General features: G+C 40.3%; 1 protein-coding gene across 4 annotated transcripts in view; it reads left to right on the top strand.

Annotated features, from left to right (window-relative positions):
* Positions 1–22,177, top strand: part of MYH10 (myosin heavy chain 10) — a gene marked incomplete at both ends in the record, with an annotated part of 131,010 nt that overhangs the window by 77,034 nt on the left and 31,799 nt on the right. For 3 of the 4 annotated variants that reach the window (XM_084238712.1, XM_084238714.1, XM_084238713.1), the window contains 9 exons: positions 1,236–1,409; positions 1,645–1,759; positions 14,109–14,302; positions 14,393–14,514; positions 16,285–16,354; positions 16,441–16,601; positions 20,174–20,282; positions 20,378–20,509; positions 21,404–21,610. In XM_084238712.1, coding sequence (XP_084094838.1) covers positions 1,236–1,409; positions 1,645–1,759; positions 14,109–14,302; positions 14,393–14,514; positions 16,285–16,354; positions 16,441–16,601; positions 20,174–20,282; positions 20,378–20,509; positions 21,404–21,610 — 1,284 coding nt within the window. Of the gene's footprint in view, positions 1–1,235; positions 1,410–1,644; positions 1,760–6,712; positions 6,776–14,108; positions 14,303–14,392; positions 14,515–16,284; positions 16,355–16,440; positions 16,602–20,173; positions 20,283–20,377; positions 20,510–21,403; positions 21,611–22,177 lie in introns of all 4 variants that reach the window. The other variant, XM_084238711.1, reaches the window with a different exon arrangement.

Genomic DNA, 22,177 nt, shown 5'->3' with positions numbered 1-22,177 from the left:
TTCTCTTTGGTAGAGAAGCCACACACTAAAGAGTCAGGATATAATGTCTCAATACTGGGAGTTCTGGCAGAAGAATTCTCTCAGTTTCTTCTACCTGCTGGCATTCTGTTTAACCACCACCTTCTTTGACCACATTATTTCATTCATTTATATTTAACCTCTACTTACTTTTTCAAAACATTATTTACGTAGAGCCAGCTCTTCTCCCATGAACAAAAAGGCCTTGTGTGTTGAAGAAAACTTTTGCAGAAATTTATTCAAAATGCTGTTTTCATAAGCATGCCTAGAATCCTGCTTTCAGTTGTCTATCACTGACTTGCCATATTAGCAGTATGGCAGTAAGTGATGACCCAAAAGTACTATAAAATAGACAATCACTATTTAGATGTTTCATTTAGCTTTCCTGCATACTCCACTTTCCTCCAAAAAGGAAGTCATTCCTTGATTTTCAAACTTGCTGAGAATGGAACTGACCCTTTTAAAATGTGCAATTGAGTGGTTTCTAGTATATACACAAAGTCATGTCAGATAGTCTTTACCACTATCTGATACCACAACATTTTCATTATCCCCAAAGGAGATTTTGTACCCATTAGCTGTCACTCCCCAGTCCCTGGTTGTAGTTGTCTATTTTGTCTTTGTGTCTCTGGGCATTTTTTCAATGAACTTGTTCAGTGAAATAAAATAAATTATCAAGTGTTTTTGAAAGAAATATATAAAGTGGTTAGTAAGTTATTTCATCATCTTACATATAATCTACATAATGATAGTGGTGTGAAGTGGTACATTTTATTTAATCATTACTTAACCAGAAACTTGTATTAATTAGGATGTAAAATGTCTGAAGCATTTCAGCTATTTTCATATTTTATCAAGCCAGTCTGTGAATCTAAATAATCAGTCTTATCTCAGTCTCCTAATTCCTGTTCTCATGTCTTTTATTTGATGCCTTTTGGGGACCATCTACTTGAAAGTAGTTTCCATATAATTGATATAAGTTTATGATGTAAGTCAAACATTCATTTTCTTACCAGCACTTATTTAGCAGTTTGAGATTTGTTTGAATTATAGTTACGTTTTAGACATTACCTTCCATCCTAGCAATTTGGTTTCTATAGATCTTCATAAAACTCTTTTAATTGTCTTGAAAGTTAAACTCCAAACCCAATGGGAAATGTCCTGGTATTGAAAGTGATATGCAGGACTTGTTGATTCTTACTCCTTCTCATCATCAGGCTAACCCTCCTGGTGTCCTTGCCCTTTTGGATGAAGAGTGCTGGTTCCCGAAAGCCACAGATAAAACCTTTGTTGAAAAACTGGTTCAAGAGCAAGGTTCCCATTCCAAGTTTCAGAAACCTCGGCAACTAAAAGACAAAGCCGATTTTTGCATTATACATTATGCAGGGAAGGTAAGAGTCAAGTAACTCAATTCATAGTATCATGTTTGTAATTTTGCTGCATTTGATCAAGGTTGTAACAAATGTATTGATAAGCATTTGTAAACATGTAAATATAGCATACATTAAAAATGCATTACCTTCGAGACAACCACTTTTTGGACTGAATGCTTTTGCTTAAGACTTAAAATACTTGTTTATATTTGCTTTTTTCCATCTTACCTCGTCTGACTCTGGTACGGACTAGGTGGACTACAAGGCAGACGAGTGGCTGATGAAGAACATGGACCCTCTGAATGATAATGTGGCCACCCTCCTGCACCAGTCATCAGACAGATTTGTTGCAGAGCTTTGGAAGGATGGTAAGAATGTGTTTATGTTTGTAATTAAGCTTGACTCAACTCTTTTACAATTAAGGCTTATATATGGTTCTTTAGTATAATATGCATGTAGAGATATTTTTACTTTAAAACTCTTTCCCTAGAGCAGGGCTGCCGTTATATCGGAATTTACCCACTTTTAAGACTATTTGAGTAGCAAACCATCTGCCTTCTTGGTCAGATGCTGTGGGACGTGTGGAAACATTCCAGACTCCAAGTCATAAAGAACTATACAAATGTCTCAGGTTACCCTGGTCTTGGTTCAGCTATAACCCAAGGGGATTGAGAAACCCCATTTATGCATTTTCTCTGTGTTGTTCACAAGTCAGCTGAGTCTCGACCTCTAGCAGGGCCAGCCCTCTGCACACACACACACACACACACAATGACTGGTGAATGAACTCATGTGCCCTGCATATAGATCAGTTGTTTATATTTTCATCAGTGCTCATAGTTCTTTTTGTTTACATGAACATCAGGTGAGGGTTTTGGTGATTTTATCATAGGCTAGCAGTGTGTCTTCATGCAGAGTGGGAGCCAGTATCTTTAGCACTTAGATCTCACTACTACATTTCATCTTGGTTGTAACCCATCTCTTTGTTTGGCCTCAGACCATGCAGGATCTTGGCTCAAGGTCTGTCCTTGCCTAGATCTTGACTCTAAGACCAGGCCTGTTTGGGACTCACTTCTGCTGGCTCACTTTCACTCTTTGTATAGCATCTCAAGACCTGTAATATAGCTGTCTTCTCAGAGGCAGAAAGAAAGAAAAACAGAAAGCAGAGAAGAAGAATATGGGCAGTTGGGGCAAAAGGAAAGAGAATAAGCACAAGGAAAATGGGTAGGAGGAAAGATGACCATATCAAAGATAATCTAGTCAAGAATGATCACATACATCAGCTCAGTGGGAGGGACTGTCGGGTGGATGCGCTGCACACATACCTGTGTCCTGGGGTGGGACCATGTTCCCAAAACTGTATGAAAGGAGAGAATGGGGGAAAGGTTAGGTTTCCAACTAGTAGAATGGAAGCTTTTAATCTTTATACCTTTGGATAAAAAAATTGTTAGCTGGTGCAAAGTACACCCTGTTACTTGCAGTGACCAGGTCAGTGGAGAGCTGTTACATGAGGGCTGGGAAGAGGAGGAATCTCTGGTGGGCTCTTCAGTGTCCAAATGGATGAGGCACTCTTGACTCTAGGAAGAGTTAGAGTGGGGTATGAGAAACTGGAACTAGAGCAGAAGTGATTCTTGAGCTCCAGTTGTCTGTCGTAGGGCCAATGCTAGAAAGACCAGCTCTGATGAATTAAAAAGGTGCATGAGAAGTGTCACAAAAAGAAGAGATCGAGCTAATGCTGCCAAATGTAAATTCTTATGTTCTTTTGTAATTAATTCGGTCATGACTATTTTGGGCACAGAGTTTAGGCCACACTCACCCTTACTCCTAGCACTCTCCTAATTCTGAGAGATTCTGAGAGCACAGGAAAGAGAGTGAAATGTGTGGGCAGATCATTGAGTGCCAAAGGTATCAGTGGGAAATACCACATGGATGGTACAGGAGGCAGTGTTAGCAACAAACAACTAATGAAGGGTCTATCTTTTTTCCTGCAATCTCAAGTAAAATGTCATTAAGGAAGAGACAGTTTTCCTTGCTCTTGAAGGATAGTAATTGTTGAATAAATAATGAAAGCTGACATTTACTGAGCACTTAGTAAGTGCCAGGCATTTTTTTTTAGCACTAACTTATGAGCTTTTATGTCCTGTCATGCCTGAAACATTTAAGGGTGAGTAGCTTTACATGAATGAACTCATCTAAGGGTAAGTCACATTTAGAGGAGAGAAGCTGGCATGGGAAAAGGGATTAGAGTTGAGCAAATGGAATGAATGACTACAGTGTGAGAGTGGGAAATCATAGCTAGGATTTGTGTTTGATTTGGACTCTAGGACTGGAGCAGAAAGGGAGAATGAGCAGGAAATAGGGCTGAAACCAGACCCTAGAGGGCCCTGACTGCCAGTCTCAGGTGGAACTGACTTGTATTGATTAATAACATCAGTAGGTATTTTAGCCAGAGTAATAACACAGTCTAGACCTAAAGAAGTAAAGCAGTGGTTGATTCCATGAAATTGGAATGAAAGAGCCTGGAAGTAGGGTTTTCATGTGAGTTGACTAAGGAGGAAAGCTCTGAGCAGGGGAGGGATGCCTGGGACAAAGGAACAGAAGTTTTGAGAATTGATTTTCTCTGCTATTTTGATTGAGAAGAGTATTAAGTATTTGGGGAGTAATGACAGTATAATAAAGAAAATTGGGTCCTGGAATTAGAAACTTACTTGACATTGTGAACCATTTTTGAGTCTTTTTTTTTTTTTTTTTTTTTAATTTTCTTAGCCAAAAACAATATCTCAGGAAACATGTATTGAGCAGCTGACCCATTCATATACTGCAACTTATCTAGCCATGTGCTTGTTGTGGTTATTATCTGTGAGTTAGATTTGAGAATAATGAAGGGCATGTCTCCTGCCCTCCAAGAGTTTATTATCTAGTTTAAATTTTGAGATCTACATAGATACAGTAACAGGAATGAGCTAAACTCTAGTTTGACTCTCAGCTTTCTTCTTCAGTTTTCTCCTTCCATTCTTCTCCTCTAACTCCATGTCTTGCTGTCCCCAGATACTGGAGAGCCTTTGGCAGCCATGGGTCAGAGTTATTATGTATATAAGATTTAGCGAGAAAGGGTGGAGCTGGGGGCTACAATGATCAAGTCTTTCCATATCACAGAGGATGTGTTTGCAGGTAGGAATCTGCAGATTCCTTACCTATATTTTGTGCTTTCCACTGAATAGAGACATTATTTAATTATAGAAACTCAGAGAGGAAATGCTTACAGCCTTACAGAATTCCTTCAGCCTTGCTCTAGCCTCTTCATCTGTACTTCATCCATAGTCCAGACTTCGCACACTGCACTAGACTGCATAGCCCTGTTGTAGCCTTGCCTTTTTAAAGATGGGAGCTCACTTTATCAAAATAGACCAAGAGGAATCTTATCCACCCAGGTGTGATTCTGTAACAGGGTGGTCCCCAGAAAAGGGAGAGGTGCCATGTTCTCTGACCCACCCAAGGAAGGGTGGAGCTGAGCAGGGAGAGAAGTTGAAGAGGAGCCGGAATGAGGAAGGAAGACGATGGAGAGCCAGAAGGAGACCTGGAGGAGGCACATGGAGCAGAGAAACATGTGAAGAAGCTGCACTTGCTTCTTGGTCCTGGGCTAGTTGAAACCCATGAGAGACTCGTGGGGAGGTGAACAATGGCAGTTTTTATCCTGATACTGATTTTGCTGCTTCTGTCCTAGATGTGCTGGGCCCCTTCTGTCCCTTTCCTATGGGTCTCCATTAGGAGATGCCTTTTGGGCCTCAGTGGCCCTGCTTTAGGCCAACCCTGTCTGACTGGGCATTTTTTTGCCCACGAGGGGATGGGTAACTTCAGGTGCTTGATTTGGACACTGTATTCTTCCCCTTCTCTGTATTGCACACTGATTGTATTTAAGTTCCTTTCCATTAAAGGTCTCACGCACTAGAGTATGTTTTGTCTTGCAGTCGATGGTGGAACCTATTTAGAGTGGACAGGTTTGGAGGTTCTGGGGTACCCTTCACCCTGCCTTGTAATAATTTGTCTATGCTAACATCTACTCCGGAATAATCCTATGTGTTTGCCCTTCAGCTAATGCTACTATTAGCAGACAGTCCTCTCATCCATCAACTGAAAAGATCTCAGAGGGCACCAGCCTTTAAGTTGAGGGCCAGGTGAAGTGGCAGTGCTACGTTAGTTCAATTTTGAGGACTGTGTTTCATACATGAAGTCAATGACAGGCACAGAAGTTTGAAGAGGTTCCAAAGTGGAGTATTCACCACTACTCTAGATGTAGAAGTCTCTTGGGATAGGGGAGCTTTTTCTCTAGAAAAAGAAAAAAAAAACCTAGAAAAACGTGGTTACTTTTCTCTATAACCACATAAATGCAGAAGCAGAAAATGATAAGTTGCCTGTGATGTATGAATATTAGATGTATGAATATAGTTTGCCTATGAAGGTGTGCAGTACCTTGAGTATGCTACATCTTGTGTTAAGATAGTTTGGTAGAGTTTTACGTTTTCTCAAGGTTAAACCAAGAGAAATAAGATTTTGGGGTGGCAGCCCTGCCCTAGAGATTCATAGTGCCCTACTTTTTGCTAAAAGATGTTTTGAATCTCTCTATGAGCTACATGGATTACTTGCTGCTTAATGGCATGAATACACAGAAAAAAATGAAAGATTGCATTTTCATGTAAATGTGCCTTCTAGGATATTTTCATGAATAGCAGTGAAGTCAACAAGTTATCTTATGATTTGTAGTTATTTGAATATTTTGCTATAACAGAACTTGAATTTTGTTTTCCTTAATGGTAGTTACCTATCTGTTAGTAATTTGTATTTGAAGTAAATTATGTTTCCAAAATCTATATTGGTAGTGAAGCTACCCAGCAGTGTGGATTTTTTACAGTAAAAGCCACTAATACTTACATTTATTAGAGTGTTTTAACTTACTGCAATCTTGTCCTGATCTGCCAATTGCAATATAATTTTAAGAAAGACAACTCAAACAGTACTGTACTGCTCTTAAATTTCATCTGCATTTACATGGGATAATCATTTAACATTGATATGATAAAATGCTCACATCTGGAGTTGGGAATGTGCTCTTTTGATTCAACTTTAAATGTATTTTATAAAGAACTTTGTCCAAACATGCATATTCTCTAAACGTTAATGTTTGCATGGGCTCTGCCTTGGACTAGCTACTTTGGTAGCCCAATTTCAAAGTTTACTTGTGATGTCAAATGTCTTTCCCACTAACCGAAGTGTTTGTGTATTTGCTCTTCTGTCTTCCTGTTTTTGCTGTTTCTCTGCTTTAGAGATTCAGAATATTCAGAGAGCTTCTTTCTATGACAGTGTTTCTGGTCTTCATGAGCCACCAGGTGACTGTATAAAGCCTGTAGGTCTTCCAAAACAGAAGGGTTTTAAGCCCACAGGAAGAACTTTTGGGGGGATGGCAGGGTGGCCCGGGGAGGGCAGGGTAGACCGGGGTGGGACTGGTCTCTGGGTTTCTGTTTGTGTTTTGCTCATAGACCTGCATGGACCTTTCATTTCATGCTCAGTTTTATTATACTTCAAGGCAACTGTGAGTGCATAAACAATTCAATTGCTACTGCCTACACATTGCTTCTTATTTTATGCATAGCACTTATAGCACTGCATATTAAAAGGTATGTCACTACCTTTTCCAATAGTGCCATTTTGATACACAGTCCGCTAAGGGAATTGTTAGGAATTGATCTGCTAAATAACGTCTCATTTGTCTTTGAGTTACCTTTAAATTTTCAACTCTAAGGAACTCCTCCTAGGAGTTTTTTTCTTTTTTTAAGTCATTAACATTTTACGAACAAATAACTACACATTTATCTCACATGTGTTGGTCTTATCATTATACCTTTTGTTTGGAATTTATGTGCATATCTGGCTACTTGGCTTTTTTTTTTTTTTTAAAACTAGAGACAATGAAACCATCCAGAAGGCTTGATATGTGCAAGCTGAGATCAAAAAGAGTGGGCATTGTTAGACTTTGTGCTTGAACCTGAAATTGAGCTCCAAATGTGTGGGTCTGTCAACTAAATCATTAGCCCTATTTTGAAAATACAGCCTAACCTGTTTAGAGGCCCACCAAAACCCCAATATTAAATGAAGATTACCTAGCCTTCCACCTGTTTAAAGAAATTGTCAAGTATAAAAATTTTAAGATAAATTTAAATTCATCTTATAAAATTCCTTGTATGATTTTTTTGAACATGATTATGCTGAGATCCAAATCCATCTTGAAAGTTTAAAAATACATATTTTAAAGGAACATGCCTATATTAATCCAAGTTAAGATTCCTGCCATCAACTCTAGTTCACAGACTGTGAAAGAAGATTGCAAGCTTTGGGGCAGAGGTGGGTGGGGAAAAGACTGCTGTATATGTTGGAATGAATATTCCACAGAGGAACTCCAAAGGAAGGAAATCTTCAAACTTTGTCATCTTTGACCAAGTACTAACAAAGTTGAGGAAGCAGGGAAAAGAGAAGGCTAGGAGATAGTTTTACGCTCATGATCTTCGTGGAACTTGTGCTTTTGAACTTCCACCCAAAGTAGAGTGCCCTTTTAAATTCCCTTTAACACTTGGATTACTAATCTCTAAGGATCCTAGACTGATCTTTTTGAGAGCAGGGACTGCACCTATTTTTATTCACCATCCATTCCTCAAATGAGTGAGTGAAAGATTCCACACCCAATTTTCAGATGTAGCAGCTTTGTCTAACACTCCTGCCATAGCCTTTCCCTCACCTGCAGTGTAGGTGCTCTTTCCAGTGAGACCATGATCTTTGGGTGTATGGACCCAGTGTTTTTCCGTACCAACAGGGTCAAGTACAGAGCCACTGCTAGCTGACATCACTCACACCACCACATTCTTAACCTTTGCACTGAAAATGTGCCTGGTCTGTCTCTCTTGGTGAGGTATTTGGTTGGCATGATCAGCTGAACCAGGTTATCAGTGGTCTCAGTCTTCCCTTCTCCTTAGAGGGCTTCCTCTACCATCACTAAATATGGTCTTTGGAGTTGTGTTACAGATGTTTTTTTTTTACCTCAGTATGTGTTAAGGAACTTGAACCTCGTGGGGGATACAGATTTCAATGATTTCTCAGAAGACTATGGATGAAGGAGTTTCTGGGTGTCTAAATTGTGATTGCCTTTAGCGTGCTAACATGTAGTGACTATCTCTGACACAGAGCTAATATGAACCCTATGCTTCTAAGTACATGTTAAGAAAATAGCATTATGAAGAAAATGCAGCCTTCTCAGGATAAAAATAAAAGGTTGGGGTGAAGAGAGGTTTCCAAAAGCATCAAAGGAGAGGTGCACAGGAGGAAGGGACAATTCCTAGAGGCCAAATAAGGTCATACAAGTTTCTGCTATAAATCAAAGGACTGTTTTCCAGATATATTTTCAAAGTCTGGAGTTCTGAGATAAACTAGTAAGAGGATACAGACACAGTGAAGCAGCAGAGTTTTTGGACTAACAGGGTCTGTGATAACAGGGGCTGTCTAATGGCCTTAGTCTTGTTCATACTGTGTCAGGGGGACGGTTATGTGTGACCTGCAGTCTCCTTCACAAGGTAGTAGTATTGTTTAGTTTCCCGACTCTCCGTGAGGGCTGAACAGCAGTTGTCATCTGGAAGGGACCACCAGAGGGCATGTGAAAAGTATATGAAGCAAGTTTTAATTGTTGGTAAGAGGTCCTCCCGCCTCTTTTCAGTCTTTCGGGCCATTGGGAATGTGGTGACAAATTTGAGCCATACTCACCAGAGAGCGACTGTTCACCAGAGTAGAAGTGCTTCCCCATTTGTCACAAACTCTTGATGTTCTTCCTTCATCTTCCAGTAGCCACTGAATTGCGTTCTTACCTGACTTCTTGCCATAGGCATGCTTCACATGCAGAAATGACAGTGTTCTGACTTGAAAACCTTTGATCCTTCCTTCCTTCCTTCCTTCCTTCCTTCCTTCCTTCCTTCCTTCCTCCCTCCCTCCCTCCCTCCCTCCCTCCCTCCCTCCCTCCCTCCCTCCCTCCCTCCCTCCTTCCCTCCCTGTCATTAGGAAGCTCCCCTTCACAGTCGGGTATCATGTCATGACTAGTAAAATGGTATAATCTAATATCCATTGGCAATAATCTCTACTTTTAGTGACATCTGTGGTTGAGGTCTGACACTGTGTGTGTTTGATTAAATTGTCATCATTTTCAGCAGATGAGGGTTTGTTGTCACAGATATTCTGCTCCTTTATAGTTTCTTAATCTTGAGTATTATTAAGAATTGGGAGCTCAAGAAGAAGCAGCTTTTGGGTATTGCAACTTGAGCTCCTGAGGTCAAGTGGGGATGGTGACATGTAGTTTTCAGGGTGACTGTATCAAACGAGGCAGCATGTACCAGCTGGGAAGCACCCAAAAACCCATGGTGTCTAGTGTCACACCTGCCCTGGCTGCCGCTGCGGCTGCTCTTTCACTATGGTTGTTGCTGCTGCTGTTATACTTAAGAAAAACTAGAAAGGCAATAAATGTTTATTTCTTCTCATTATTTAATGCGAGTCCTCTTTGATCAGTGTGCCCAAGGCCAAGTAGTCATGCTGTGCTGCCAGCTTCCATGCAAATTAAGTATGCAGGGCCTGGCAAGGGGAGAAAGGGAGAGCAGAAGTACAATGGAGACTCCACAGGGGTGATTGGGGGGGCTTCCTGTTTGCCCAAAGAGGCTCCTGCAGGGGTAGGAAAGTACAGAAGGAAAAGATAAAGGAGAACATTCAAATTCAGCTTAACACTAGTGCTGGAGAGAAGGAAGATGCTTTCTCCTTAAGTCACATGTTGCCCTGTCAACTTCTGAGCTTCCTGGAATTTTTCTAAATATTTCCAAGTGTTCTAGAACAATTTACGGATTTGTTCTACTACCTCATTGAAATCTGTTATTTTGTAATAGGAATATTATAAGATACACTATTTGATGTTAAGATTGTTTCTGGGAATTCATGGCAGTTAAATATTTGTTTCTCAAGTCTTTAAATTCATACTAACATATTAGAGTACATTAGGGCAGAATTATTTTGTAGTGAGAGCCTGATATTAGATATGGATACTAGAGGCCTTCATAGGATAATTTGATGTAGTTCTTATCACTATCCAGCTTTTAAAGTTAACATTAAAATAAGTTCCCTACCCCTTTTATTGGTTTCTAGCTATATTAAATAGTGAGTTTCTGAAAATCTGGCTTTAATGCTTCACATTGTTCAGTAACGCTAGTATTTGGGCCCTTGCACAGATTGGAAGAATATAAAAATTTCACATCTTCTTGTTCCCTGAGACTGTCCCTTAGAAGAAGAGCCAATTAAGAATTATGGCATTACATATCGTTCCATATAAAAATCTGCTGATGGCAGTTTTATAAGATCGATGATCACAACTTGTATTTTTTTCTTTTAAACTGTGATTGTATCTTTACAGAGTGCAGATATGTAGAACTCATTTGTAGAACTAATTTGTGACTGTCCAAAATAAGTTTTTGTAGTTAATAATTGAAGTATTGTTGTAAAATACTTTGAAATGTTCCCCAGACACCCTAACCAGGCTTTCCTGATACTACCACCGGGCTCAGTTATGTGAGCCATATCCTACACATTATAAAAGAAATAGAATATTAAGTCTCAGAATAAATAATTTGCTTAATTTTGTCCTTTAGAAATACCTGTTAATCATTATACTGGTACACAAGACATAAATGGAAAGAACCGTGTCATCACAGGGGTCGAGGATGAATGGGGGAGGGCAAGGCTGGAGGAGGGATGAGCAGGATCCAGGTAAGAAGTTAGAGCTAGGACAGTGCAAGGAAGAGATGGATCAGAGATCTCTGGAAGTCGGGCGTGCCCAGAGTGGTTGAGCAGCTGGAAGCGAGCAAGGAGTGGTGTCTGATTCCTGGCTTCTGGCTTGAGTAACCAGGGGTCGCACCTGCATGGGATGTACAGGTGGAAGAACAAGCCGGAGGGAGGCATAGAGAATGTGCTGCAGTTTACAGTATTGGCCTGTTCCTCCAACCGTGGCCACTTCTCATCCTCCTTACCTAGCTCATCCCAGTTCCACAGGGTTGGCCCCAGTCCCTCATCCCTTTTCACTCACTATTTCAGTGGCTCGTTCTGTCCTATAACTTTAAATATGCTCTACAAGTCAACTCCCAAATGTACCTTTCAAATCCAGACTTCTCTTAACACGGTGGAATGCTTAGCTATCCACTTGATATTTCATCTTTACGCCAGTGTCTCACAGAGTTTGGATCCTACCTTCCCACCCACAAAACCCATTTCTCTCCCCATCTTTCCAGTGGCACCACCAGCCACTCAGTTGCTCAAGCCAAAATCTGAGGGATTATTCTTGATATGTCTCTCTACCTTATTTTCCATGTCAAGTTAATAGTAAAAGCCAGTTCTTCCAGCAAGCTGTCCTGAATCTTCCTTCTCTGTCTATCTCTGTCATCTCTCTAGTTCAGGTTACTGTCATCTACCTCTTAGAACCTAGACTACCATAGTGGTTACTTGTCCAGTCTCCACAGTGTCCATGTTCTCATTACTCAAAATGCTTCATAGGTACTCACTTGTTTTACTGCTTTCTGTCTCTGGTCCTGTGCATGTGCTCTTCTGCTTTCTGGAATGGTCTCTCCACTGATTCATTCTTAACCTTTGGGTATTAAATGTAATTTCTCCAGGGAGATCTGTAACCACCCATCTTTATCATAGCATCTTGTTCTTTTCTTTCAATGCATTTCCCAGTACTTGTAATTGTAGATGAATTTAATGTTTATTCACTTATATGTGTATCAAGCATGTTATATGCCTTCATGCGAGGTGTGAAGGGTGCATTGTCAAGTAAAAGCATACATGATAGGCAGATACTAGATCACCCAGGATGAGACTATGGTTTGAGAAAAGTAGGTCAAGTAGGGTATGTCTGTACTTACATCTAGAAAGAATTTCACATGGGTTGAATTTGGAGCCATAGTGAGTGTCATGATATAAGAGAAGCAGACAGGAAGTTATCAAGGAGACTGGAGTAGCTGGAGAGGTAGATGGAGGTTCCAGAGAAAATAGGATTTATAAAAGAACCCAGGAGTGATGGAGATTAGAATGCGGCTGTGGTAGTCCACAAATAAATGTACCAGAGCCAGGTAAAATAAGCACTGGATGGTGTCTGTTTTAGTAGTTGATCTTCATTGCCTGGAGAATATCAGGCGGGGGAGGAGGGTGTGCTAGAAGCCGGTTAGCTGCACCATGGGAAATTGGTGAGAATTGGTGGGAAATTGGCAATGTGTGGACTAATCTTGAAAGAAACTTATCTTGGAGGAGACAGTGAAACAAGCAGATTCAGAATAAGGGAACTTTATAGTTTCACAGTGCCTGCTGGGGTGAGGCTGTTTTCTGTTGGAGCAAGTGAAAAAGGCAGGTTGGTGGCTCCGGAAGGAATAGTGGTCCTTGAGGTGGATAGTAGAGAGACCCCAGAGCACAAGCAGGAAGGAGTAGCACTGACCTGAGCCTGGTGGCTTTGCTTAGGAGAAACTAGTATAGCGCGCATGCATGCGCCTGGAAAGTAATGCAGTTTTATTCACTCTTTTCCCAAGTTTCACTTAAGATCTTCATAATTTGAATAGGTTACATTGTCTCCTGGGTCATGGTTTCCTCATCCATAAAAAAAAAAACTCATTGAAAAATGAGAATTGAATGAAATCTTGCTGATACAGCAACTTCACACAGTGCCACGTCTTCGTGTACTTTGTGTCCTGAGGAACAAATGAAAGAAATGGAGGTGGTTATTAGGGCTGACTAGAGCACTAGAGAGGAGGAGGTTCAATTGATATTGGTCATCTTAAAAATATTTCAGTAATCGTTTCATTTAGCAATTTTTTTTTAATTAATAGCATGTTATGTACTCACTATTTTGCTGGTAGTTGGTCCATGAAGCTGGACTGCAGTTTATAATGCCAACATTGAAATGTTCGGTCCATGTGAATATTGTAAAATGGCAACTGCTTTGCTAAGAGCAGAATGTCTGAGAAGTTTAACCATTGTTAAACTGGCTTGGGCACTGATTCTTTGCAGGAGTCTTGGGTTCTTGCCCTTTTAGTAAGAGTTATTCATGCTTTGAGAGAGCTAAAGTTTATGCATTCCTTAAAATCTGATCTGATATAATCAAATCTCTGCATTTGTTCTGAAACTTGAGTGACCTTTCTTACTGAAATGCTAAATGACTAACAAGAGGTGACTCTGGTCCCCAATCCCTAAACAATTGCTGGATTCATACAATTGTATATTTCATTGACCATTCCTGTTTTGAGACTTCCACAGTATCAGCTTGTGTATCAATAATGCCAGCCAGTGACCTCTCCTTTACCAAATAATTGTAACAGGCAAAATGTTATCAAAAACAGTAAATTCCTGAAACTAGCACAGCGGAAGGCATCTGCTGGTATGTGGTATGAAGTTGTCAGAACGCTACAGTATCTCCCCTAGAAGTGTGTGGCTGTTAGATCCACGGCTTGTGCAGTGTCTAAATATGCTGACTGCCTTACCTATATGGCATCTCTTATCATTTGTTCCACAAAGCTTGTGCTGCTGCACTCTCACTGTGTCTTTTCTTTCCCTGCTAAAGCTTTAGATTTGGCTTAATTTCCTTTTCTTTTTCATTTTCACCAGTGGACCGGATTGTGGGTCTAGATCAAGTCACCGGTATGACTGAGACAGCTTTTGGCTCTGCATATAAAACCAAAAAGGGCATGTTTCGAACCGTTGGGCAGCTCTACAAAGAATCTCTCACCAAGCTAATGGCAACTCTCCGAAACACCAACCCTAACTTTGTTCGCTGCATCATTCCAAATCATGAGAAGCGCGTATGTATTAAGCAAATATATGCTGGCGTTTAAAATTGCTCTGGGTTAGGTACAGAGGTTAAAATATAAAACTATTGTTTGCTTGACTAGGCTGGGAAACTGGATCCACACCTGGTGCTAGATCAGCTCCGCTGTAATGGTGTCCTGGAAGGGATCAGGATCTGTCGCCAGGGGTTCCCCAACCGGATTGTTTTCCAAGAATTCAGACAGAGGTATTGCTTTTACCTTTTTCCTTATGTATCAGAGCTCATCTTACTCTGCGTCTAAACAGTGAGGTAATGAGGAAATTTCCTTATGCTGTAGAGAGTTTGAGTTTCCAAGCAGGAAAGAGATACAGAGGCTATTCACTGCTGTGAGTGTGCTAAACACTGTTTACTGTCTGTAGGGCCCTGAATTCAGTTGTGAGATAAAAACTAAAAACTGAGAACTTAACAGTTTACTCATTACAACAGTTCTACCTGGAATTTAAACATAATTATTTTTTAAACCTTTTGAAAATACGAGTGGTATGTATTCCTACTAGGAAAATTTGAAAAATGCAAGATAAGTAAAAAGTAAATAAAAGTCATTCAGGAGTAATGCCTGATTTCTTTCCATCTATGTCCATACAGGCATAGATTGTGCACAGGTACATTTTGTACTATGTATGTGTGCAAGTGTTTACTTGCAGTCCTTTTATTAACATAAGGAAAGGAAGAATTAAGAAAAAGACAAGGGGAGAGGTTTATGTACAATGAAATGGACAAAAGCACATGATGGACAGGAGTTATTTTTAATTTATTACATTGTTTTCTTTCATCGTTAATCTAGTTTGTTTTACCCCCGTTTTCCTCCTAGAAATAAGGTTTCCAAATATGACAGCATAAAATAGACAGGGTTCCATAAAATAGACGGGGCTACAGGCCAAAAAAATGACCCTTTTTCTCACTGTTTCAGATGGAATCCAGTTTGAAAGACTGTTCCTTGTGGGTTTTGGGGGAAAGCCTTTATTATGGCCCCATTACATGACACACAGGGTGGTAGATATTCACTTTTTATTGATAGAAGGAAAAGGCACTTGCAGATATTGTGGGTTTGGTTCCAGGCCACTGCAATTAAGCAAATTGCACAATAAAGCAAGTCACACAAACTGTTTTGGTTTCCTAGTCTATATAAGTTATGTTTACACTATATTGTACACTAAGTGTGCAGTAAAACAGTATACAGACCTCAACTAAATGTGACACAGAAGCATGAAGCAAGCACATGCTATAGGGAAAATGGCACCAATAGACTTGCTTGAAGAAGGGTTGCCACAGACCTCAGTTGTGAAAAATGCAGCATGTGCAAAATCACAGTGTGATGTGCAGTAAGAGAAGGAATGCCAGTAACTGGCACCCAGGACACAGAGCTGATTGATGTGCTCAGGACTTGTCATCCAATATAGCCACTGTCTTTTTGCTAAAATTTGTTTCACTGAGGGGTAAACAAATCACATGCACAGATCCCCAGTGAAGAGCTCAGTGGACATTTGTAAGCCCCAAACAGTATGATTTTGAATGTTACCCTGATACTTTCTAATGCTCTAAAGAGAGGCTTCTGAGCATTGTTCTTACACCCTTTCCTTTTATCTAATAAACGCCTACAAACTGACAGCGACAGTGTACAAAGAGCTGGATTATCCTGGTGTTAACATTTTATGGGAGATGATGAAAAACATGTTTTTTAAAATGCGATGCTATTCTTGTTCTTTGCCACAATGAATCTAGTCTTTGACCTGGGAGAATTAACCTCATTTTCATTTTACCTATTTTAAGAAATAGAAACTAAAAAAAGAAATAGAAACTAAATCTGCAAAAAAACCTGAGCTTATCATTTGGTCATTTCTTTTACTCTTAATTTGACATTCCTCTCATATTAGTGCTTCTTAGAGAGGCAAAACTCACAGAAGGTAAATGTTTTCACCAATTTTTACAAAAGATTTTTTGACTGCTTTTTTACAGATATGAGATCCTAACTCCAAATGCTATTCCTAAAGGTTTTATGGATGGCAAACAGGCTTGTGAACGAATGGTAAACTTTCCTTGATTTTTCTGGTTTGTGGACTGTAGTTATCACTTTTCCTGTAGCAAAAAGTAAATGGTGTCTTTCTCTCTTAGATCCGGGCTTTAGAATTGGACCCAAACCTTTATAGAATTGGACAGAGCAAGATATTTTTCAGAGCTGGAGTTTTGGCACACTTAGAGGAAGAAAGAGATTTAAAAATTACCGATATCATTATCTTCTTCCAGGCTGTTTGCAGAGGTTACCTAGCCAGAAAGTAAGTGAGTAATGATGAACTAAATGCTTACTAAGTGTGTGCTTCTGAGTGATACTGTAAATTGCGGAATATAAGGCTAGCAGCCTAGAATTCTATATCCAACGGAAGTGTCCTTTAAAAAGTAAAGGCACAGGGAACCATTTCAGGTAACAGTAGCTGAGGGATTTGTCCTTGACAGACTTCACTGGCATTAGAGAAGCCGTTAGACTGGAGGGAAACTATACAGCTTAGATCTCACTGGAGGATAGAAGTATCTTGGAATGGCAGAGATAGAGGCTTTTTCTTTGTTTCCTTATTTCTTTAAATCAAAAGCAATACATGCCAAGTGTTTCTACCACACGTAAGAGTAAACCACACTAATAGTGAGAACATGGAGACTCCTGCCCGTGGCAAAACAATTCAGGACAGACTCCAACCCCTGACGACCACTACAAGTCATTGCTCACAGTCAAGGATGTACTAACAAAGAAAAAACACAAACAAAACAGGCAAAAGACTAATGAGACAAATAGAAACAGTAAAAAGCTAGAGTTAAGTCTACCATGTCAATACTTACATTAAGTATAAAAGGATTATCAACTCCAATAAAAGATAGAAGTTATTAGTAGGAGAAAAAGCAGATCCAATTACACACTTGTTCCAGAAACCCCTTAAACAGAGCACTGGGGAATCATGCCGCATGTGGAGGATGTAACACAGGGCGTTGGTCCTGAGGAAGTCACGACATCTCCAAAGAATGGGCACTAGTGCCTCTACTCCCACAAAACGATGACCCTGTGCCCCACAAGCCCTGGAAATGGTTCCCTCAAGAGGGTTTTCAATTGAATAAGGCAATGTTTGTGTTTGTTTGCCACACAACAGAATACTGAATAAAAAGGGAATCATGAAAAATTGAAAAATGGATGATATCCTTAGTGATTCATACTAGGAAACATTTGGCTAGAAGCAGCAGAAGATAGGTTTTTACATGCTAATGCTTAAGACATGCTCAGTCCGGTGAACCTGTTGCAGCAAACATCACTGTCACCATGAACACTGGACCGCAGGGTGCCTGAGAGGTCAGGATGGCAGTGATCGTGCTGGCCCTGGGCCAGCCTGAGGGGCCCAGGGCCAGCACGACCACTGCCATCCTGACCTCTCAGGGGTAGGGAAACCGCAGCTGCCAAAAATGCAAGAAATGAAAACAGTGTGACTGGCACATCTTGACTCATTCTGACAGTTTCATCTCTCAGAGGGCAAAGGCTGCAACTAGGACAGGTTTTTTTTTTTTTTTTTTTTTTTTAATTTTTATACAAGAACCAGGGTACAGGCCAGATGCATGGGAGGGTGAGAGGATTCACCGGAGACAGAGCGGGGACCAGAACAGGCAGACTGAAGAAAGACATTGCTGAGGGAAGCAGTGGGCGAGACAGGAGAGGACTGCTGCACCATATGGGATTCTCGCTGGCTGTCGGGGATCAAACCCGCGCTGCAGAGGCTGTGGACAGCTTCACGGTGCTGCTCTCAACCGCCTGCGCCACCAGGGGGGGCCAGACAGTATTTTTATTTATTTTTTTAATAAGATTGGATGAGGGCCTCCCCTGGTGGCGCAGGTGGTTGCGCGCAGCACTGTGAAGCTGCCCACAGCCTCTGCAGTGCAGGTTCCATCCCAGCCAGCTGGCGAGCAACCCACATGGTGCAGCAGACCTCTTCTGCCTTGCCCGCTGCTCCCCTCAGCAGTGTACTTCAGTCTGCCTGTTCTGCTCCCCACTGTCTCTGGTGAATCCTCTCACCCTCCTACACATCTGGTCTGTACCCCGGTTCTTGTATGAATAAATTAAAAAAAACCCTCACATTATAAAAATATTGGGTGAGTTTTTATAGCTTTCTTGAAGGTGATAGCAGAAAATGAAAGACAAATGCTTTATAGTTTCAAAAAGCATATTTGAATCTATTGTTTTTGTAGTAGGAACTATTTTAAATTAATGACAGACCAAGCTTTCTTAGTCTTAGCTGGTAAGAATAAATTAGATGAAGACTAGGTAGCAAAAATAAAGTTACATATAAGGCATTGGGCTAAAGTAAAATTCTGAGAAGCAAGGAGGAATTATTTGGCAGTAGGGCACTTCTACAAGGAGGTGTGATGGGCAAGGAAGCAGAAGGGTAAAAAAATGTCATTTGTACTCTAAATCTGCAACTTTCAGGAATCCTGACACACCAGTGTTTGCTGGAGTGAATGAATAGTTCTAATTTTTTTATTCTCTCTCCCATCTCCGTTAACTACTTCTATGGCTACTCCTACAGTTACAAAAAAAAAAAAGGGAAATAATGACAGATATAGAAAATGCCCAGTTGTTCATTTAATCAACAAACATTTCAAGGAGGCCTCAAGTATCAGCCACTGGCTTTTATGTGGAGACCACAAAAGTAACTGGGCCATGACCCCTGCTCCTCAGGAGCTGAGCGCCTAATTGGAAAGATGCCCACATGGATAGATGTTAATACATGGAATGTGGGTGATCTGACAGAGATGAAGACAATTCTAAGGTCATTTGGGTAAAAAAAATTCCAGAGGACAGGAATGTTCAAGAAGTGGGTGCTTTACATATGTGTGCAATGGAAAAGGCAAAATGGTTTTTTCTGAGTAAAAACACTGCTACCTTCAGAGCTTAGGAGTCCTTTCTTGACATCTGAAATGCAGTTTCGGTAGTGATGGGGCAGGATCTGATTGCCAGACATCAGAGAATAAGATAATAGAAACAATTGCCTGTGGATTCTGAAAATTTGTGAGTAGAAAGAAATCGGCTCTATCCTAGAAGGAATGGTGGACAGTGAGTGAACTCTTGGGTTTGGAGTTTGTATTGGTAGGAAAAAGTGGGGAGGTAAGGGCTTCAGAAAGAGAGCTCTGTTCCTGAAGGAGAGTAAGAGCAAGATAAACAGGATGTGGTCTTGGATCATGTGCAGGATTGAGAAGGCAGCATCATGAGTTGAGAAAGCCCAGACATGGTGGAGCAGATGAGGGTTCCGCAATTCAAAGTAACTCCGAGTCTAAAGGAAAGTCTCCTGACTTCTAAGCCCTTTTCTGTGAAAGGGAGGCATTAACACAGTGAACTCCAGGTCCATTCCAGCTTGAGTGCTGCCCTATATTATGGCAAAGTGGAGGGGAAGAGGAGGAGAATTATCTTAAAAGTAGGGAGGAATGTTTCCTCTCTGACAGGTCAAAAGAAGATAGTAGTTAATGAAAGAGAATAAAAGGTCCCTGCAGAGGCAGAGGAGAAACCTCCTGCTACATTATTTTCATCACGTCAGAAAAGTAAGGATATGTTCATACCCTGGATGCACACATGTGTATATTGGTAAATGGCAGAAGAATGTCCCAAGCAGCATCTGTGAAGAAAGTGTAGTGTATCTGTGACAGGTGCTAGTGATTGACCAAGCAGGCCATCCCGTTTCCTAATGCATTTCCCCCAGGACTTGATTAAAGTACCCAGTCCCTATGCTAACCAGTAAGAATTTCTGCCTTAGGAAGTCTTATGACAATAGCTCATCATATGTTTTTCTTTACATAGTAAGTTTTTCTTACTGTTCTTCAGGGCCTTTGCCAAGAAGCAGCAACAACTCAGTGCCTTAAAGGTCTTACAGCGGAACTGTGCAGCGTATCTAAAATTACGGCACTGGCAGTGGTGGCGAGTCTTCACCAAGGTGGGCCTGGCGCATTTCTTTCTGAAGTGCAGCATTGGACCAGTAAGAAGTCACAGGAAAGAAAGGTGGTGATAAACACTTTCATTTTCTCACAGGTGAAACCACTCCTGCAAGTTACCCGCCAAGAGGAAGAACTTCAGGCCAAAGATGAAGAGCTGTTGAAGGTGAAAGAGAAACAGACAAAAGTAGAAGGAGAGCTTGAAGAGATGGAAAGGAAGCATCAGCAGGTCTGGGCATTGAATTTATATATTCACATAGTGCCCCAAATTCATAGGTCTCTCCTTGATAGGGTCTCTCACACCTTTACCTTTAATTAGGAATAGCTAGCTATACTTTCCATATCATCTTATGTGTATTTTTCACTTACTTCCAAAGCACATACATTTGAGAACAGGTTACAGATACATTATGCCATGCATTTTGGGTTTATGTTGACTAAAATCAACCATCCTTTTTGCTTTTTATTTTTGCCTTTGTCACTATTTGGATATATATGCAGGTGGTCATGTGTTTAACACCAGTTTTCCATGAGGTTCCCAGTATTACCACCTTCCTGCAACTGCTTCTGAAGGAAGTAGAAAAAATTCAAGGTTGAGGTGGTACAGGGGCACCACCTACCTCTTCTTCAGCAATAGTGGCCTTGAATCAGTGCCCCTTTCAAAGGCAGTTAGGGTCCATGGATAAAACAGCGGCTCGGGAAATGTTTTTAGATACAACAGCATTGTAGTGTTCAAGGCCAAAAAAAATTAAGGATAAAGACCAAGAATATCACTTGATACCAGTCAGTTTTCAGTAGTCTCCGTGAACTTTATTGCATTTTAGTAATATTTTCCATCTCCTATTTTCCTATCTATGTAAATTACCCTAATAGAAGAATAGAAGTCTTTAAAATAGCATGAATTTAATATTCATTATTCACGTTAACTTGAGGCAACAGGGACAACCAAAAATGTTTCAGCTGGCTCATTTTTTAATAATGAAGACATAAATATGAAAGTTTTGCCAGTGATGTTATATATTTTTAACTCTTTGATGATACTCATGGACCATTGAAATCGTGGTGATTTTATATCTTATGTATACTCTGGGGGAAAGTCATAATACTGAATTTGTGATTTCAGCTTTTAGAAGAGAAGAATATCCTTGCAGAGCAATTACAAGCAGAGACTGAGCTCTTTGCTGAAGCAGAAGAGATGAGAGCAAGACTTGCTGCTAAAAAGCAGGAGTTAGAAGAGATTCTACATGACTTGGAGTCTAGAGTTGAAGAAGAAGAAGAAAGAAACCAAATTCTCCAAAATGAGAAGAAAAAAATGCAAGCACATATTCAGGTATCTGTAATAGTTTTTATTTAGAATTATATTTTGGATTTTTTAAGTAGATCTGTTGAATAAATCAAAGCTGTGTGTTTGGATTCTTGTGTCCACTGAGGAGCAAAAGGAGCCCTGGTTATAAATACCTGCCCTCGGAAAGATGATCTTCATTGGACGCACACATATAATTGATTTTCTTCTAACATACATTTGATACTTTGAATAGGAATCTTTTTTATATGTTCTGATGTGACCTCTTATAATATGTAAAGTGATTCAAAGTGAGAAACCTATCAGGGTCTGTTGCATTCTTTAGAAGGTCTAATTTGTTCTTTATGTTGTCATTAATAATTTTATTGCTCACTCTAGTCATCAAATAGACATCAACTAGTGTGTTTGGTACATAATAAATGCTTAGTCCTGACACTGAGGTGGGGGTCGGGGAGGGGGTTGAGGAATCATGATAAAGAACTTAGCCCTTTCCCCTGGTAGTTACTCTTATTGAGAGACAAGCTGTACTCACATGAAACACAACTATGTGTGTGGTTGAATACCCAAACTAATGGTATAGACGATACTCTGTCC

Source organism: Talpa europaea, assembly GCF_964194135.1.
Source record: "Talpa europaea genome assembly, chromosome: 7".
Classification (NCBI taxonomy): Eukaryota; Metazoa; Chordata; class Mammalia; order Eulipotyphla; family Talpidae; genus Talpa; species Talpa europaea.
Note: the sequence above shows the minus strand (reverse complement) of the source record. Positions and strands in the feature narration are given on the sequence as shown.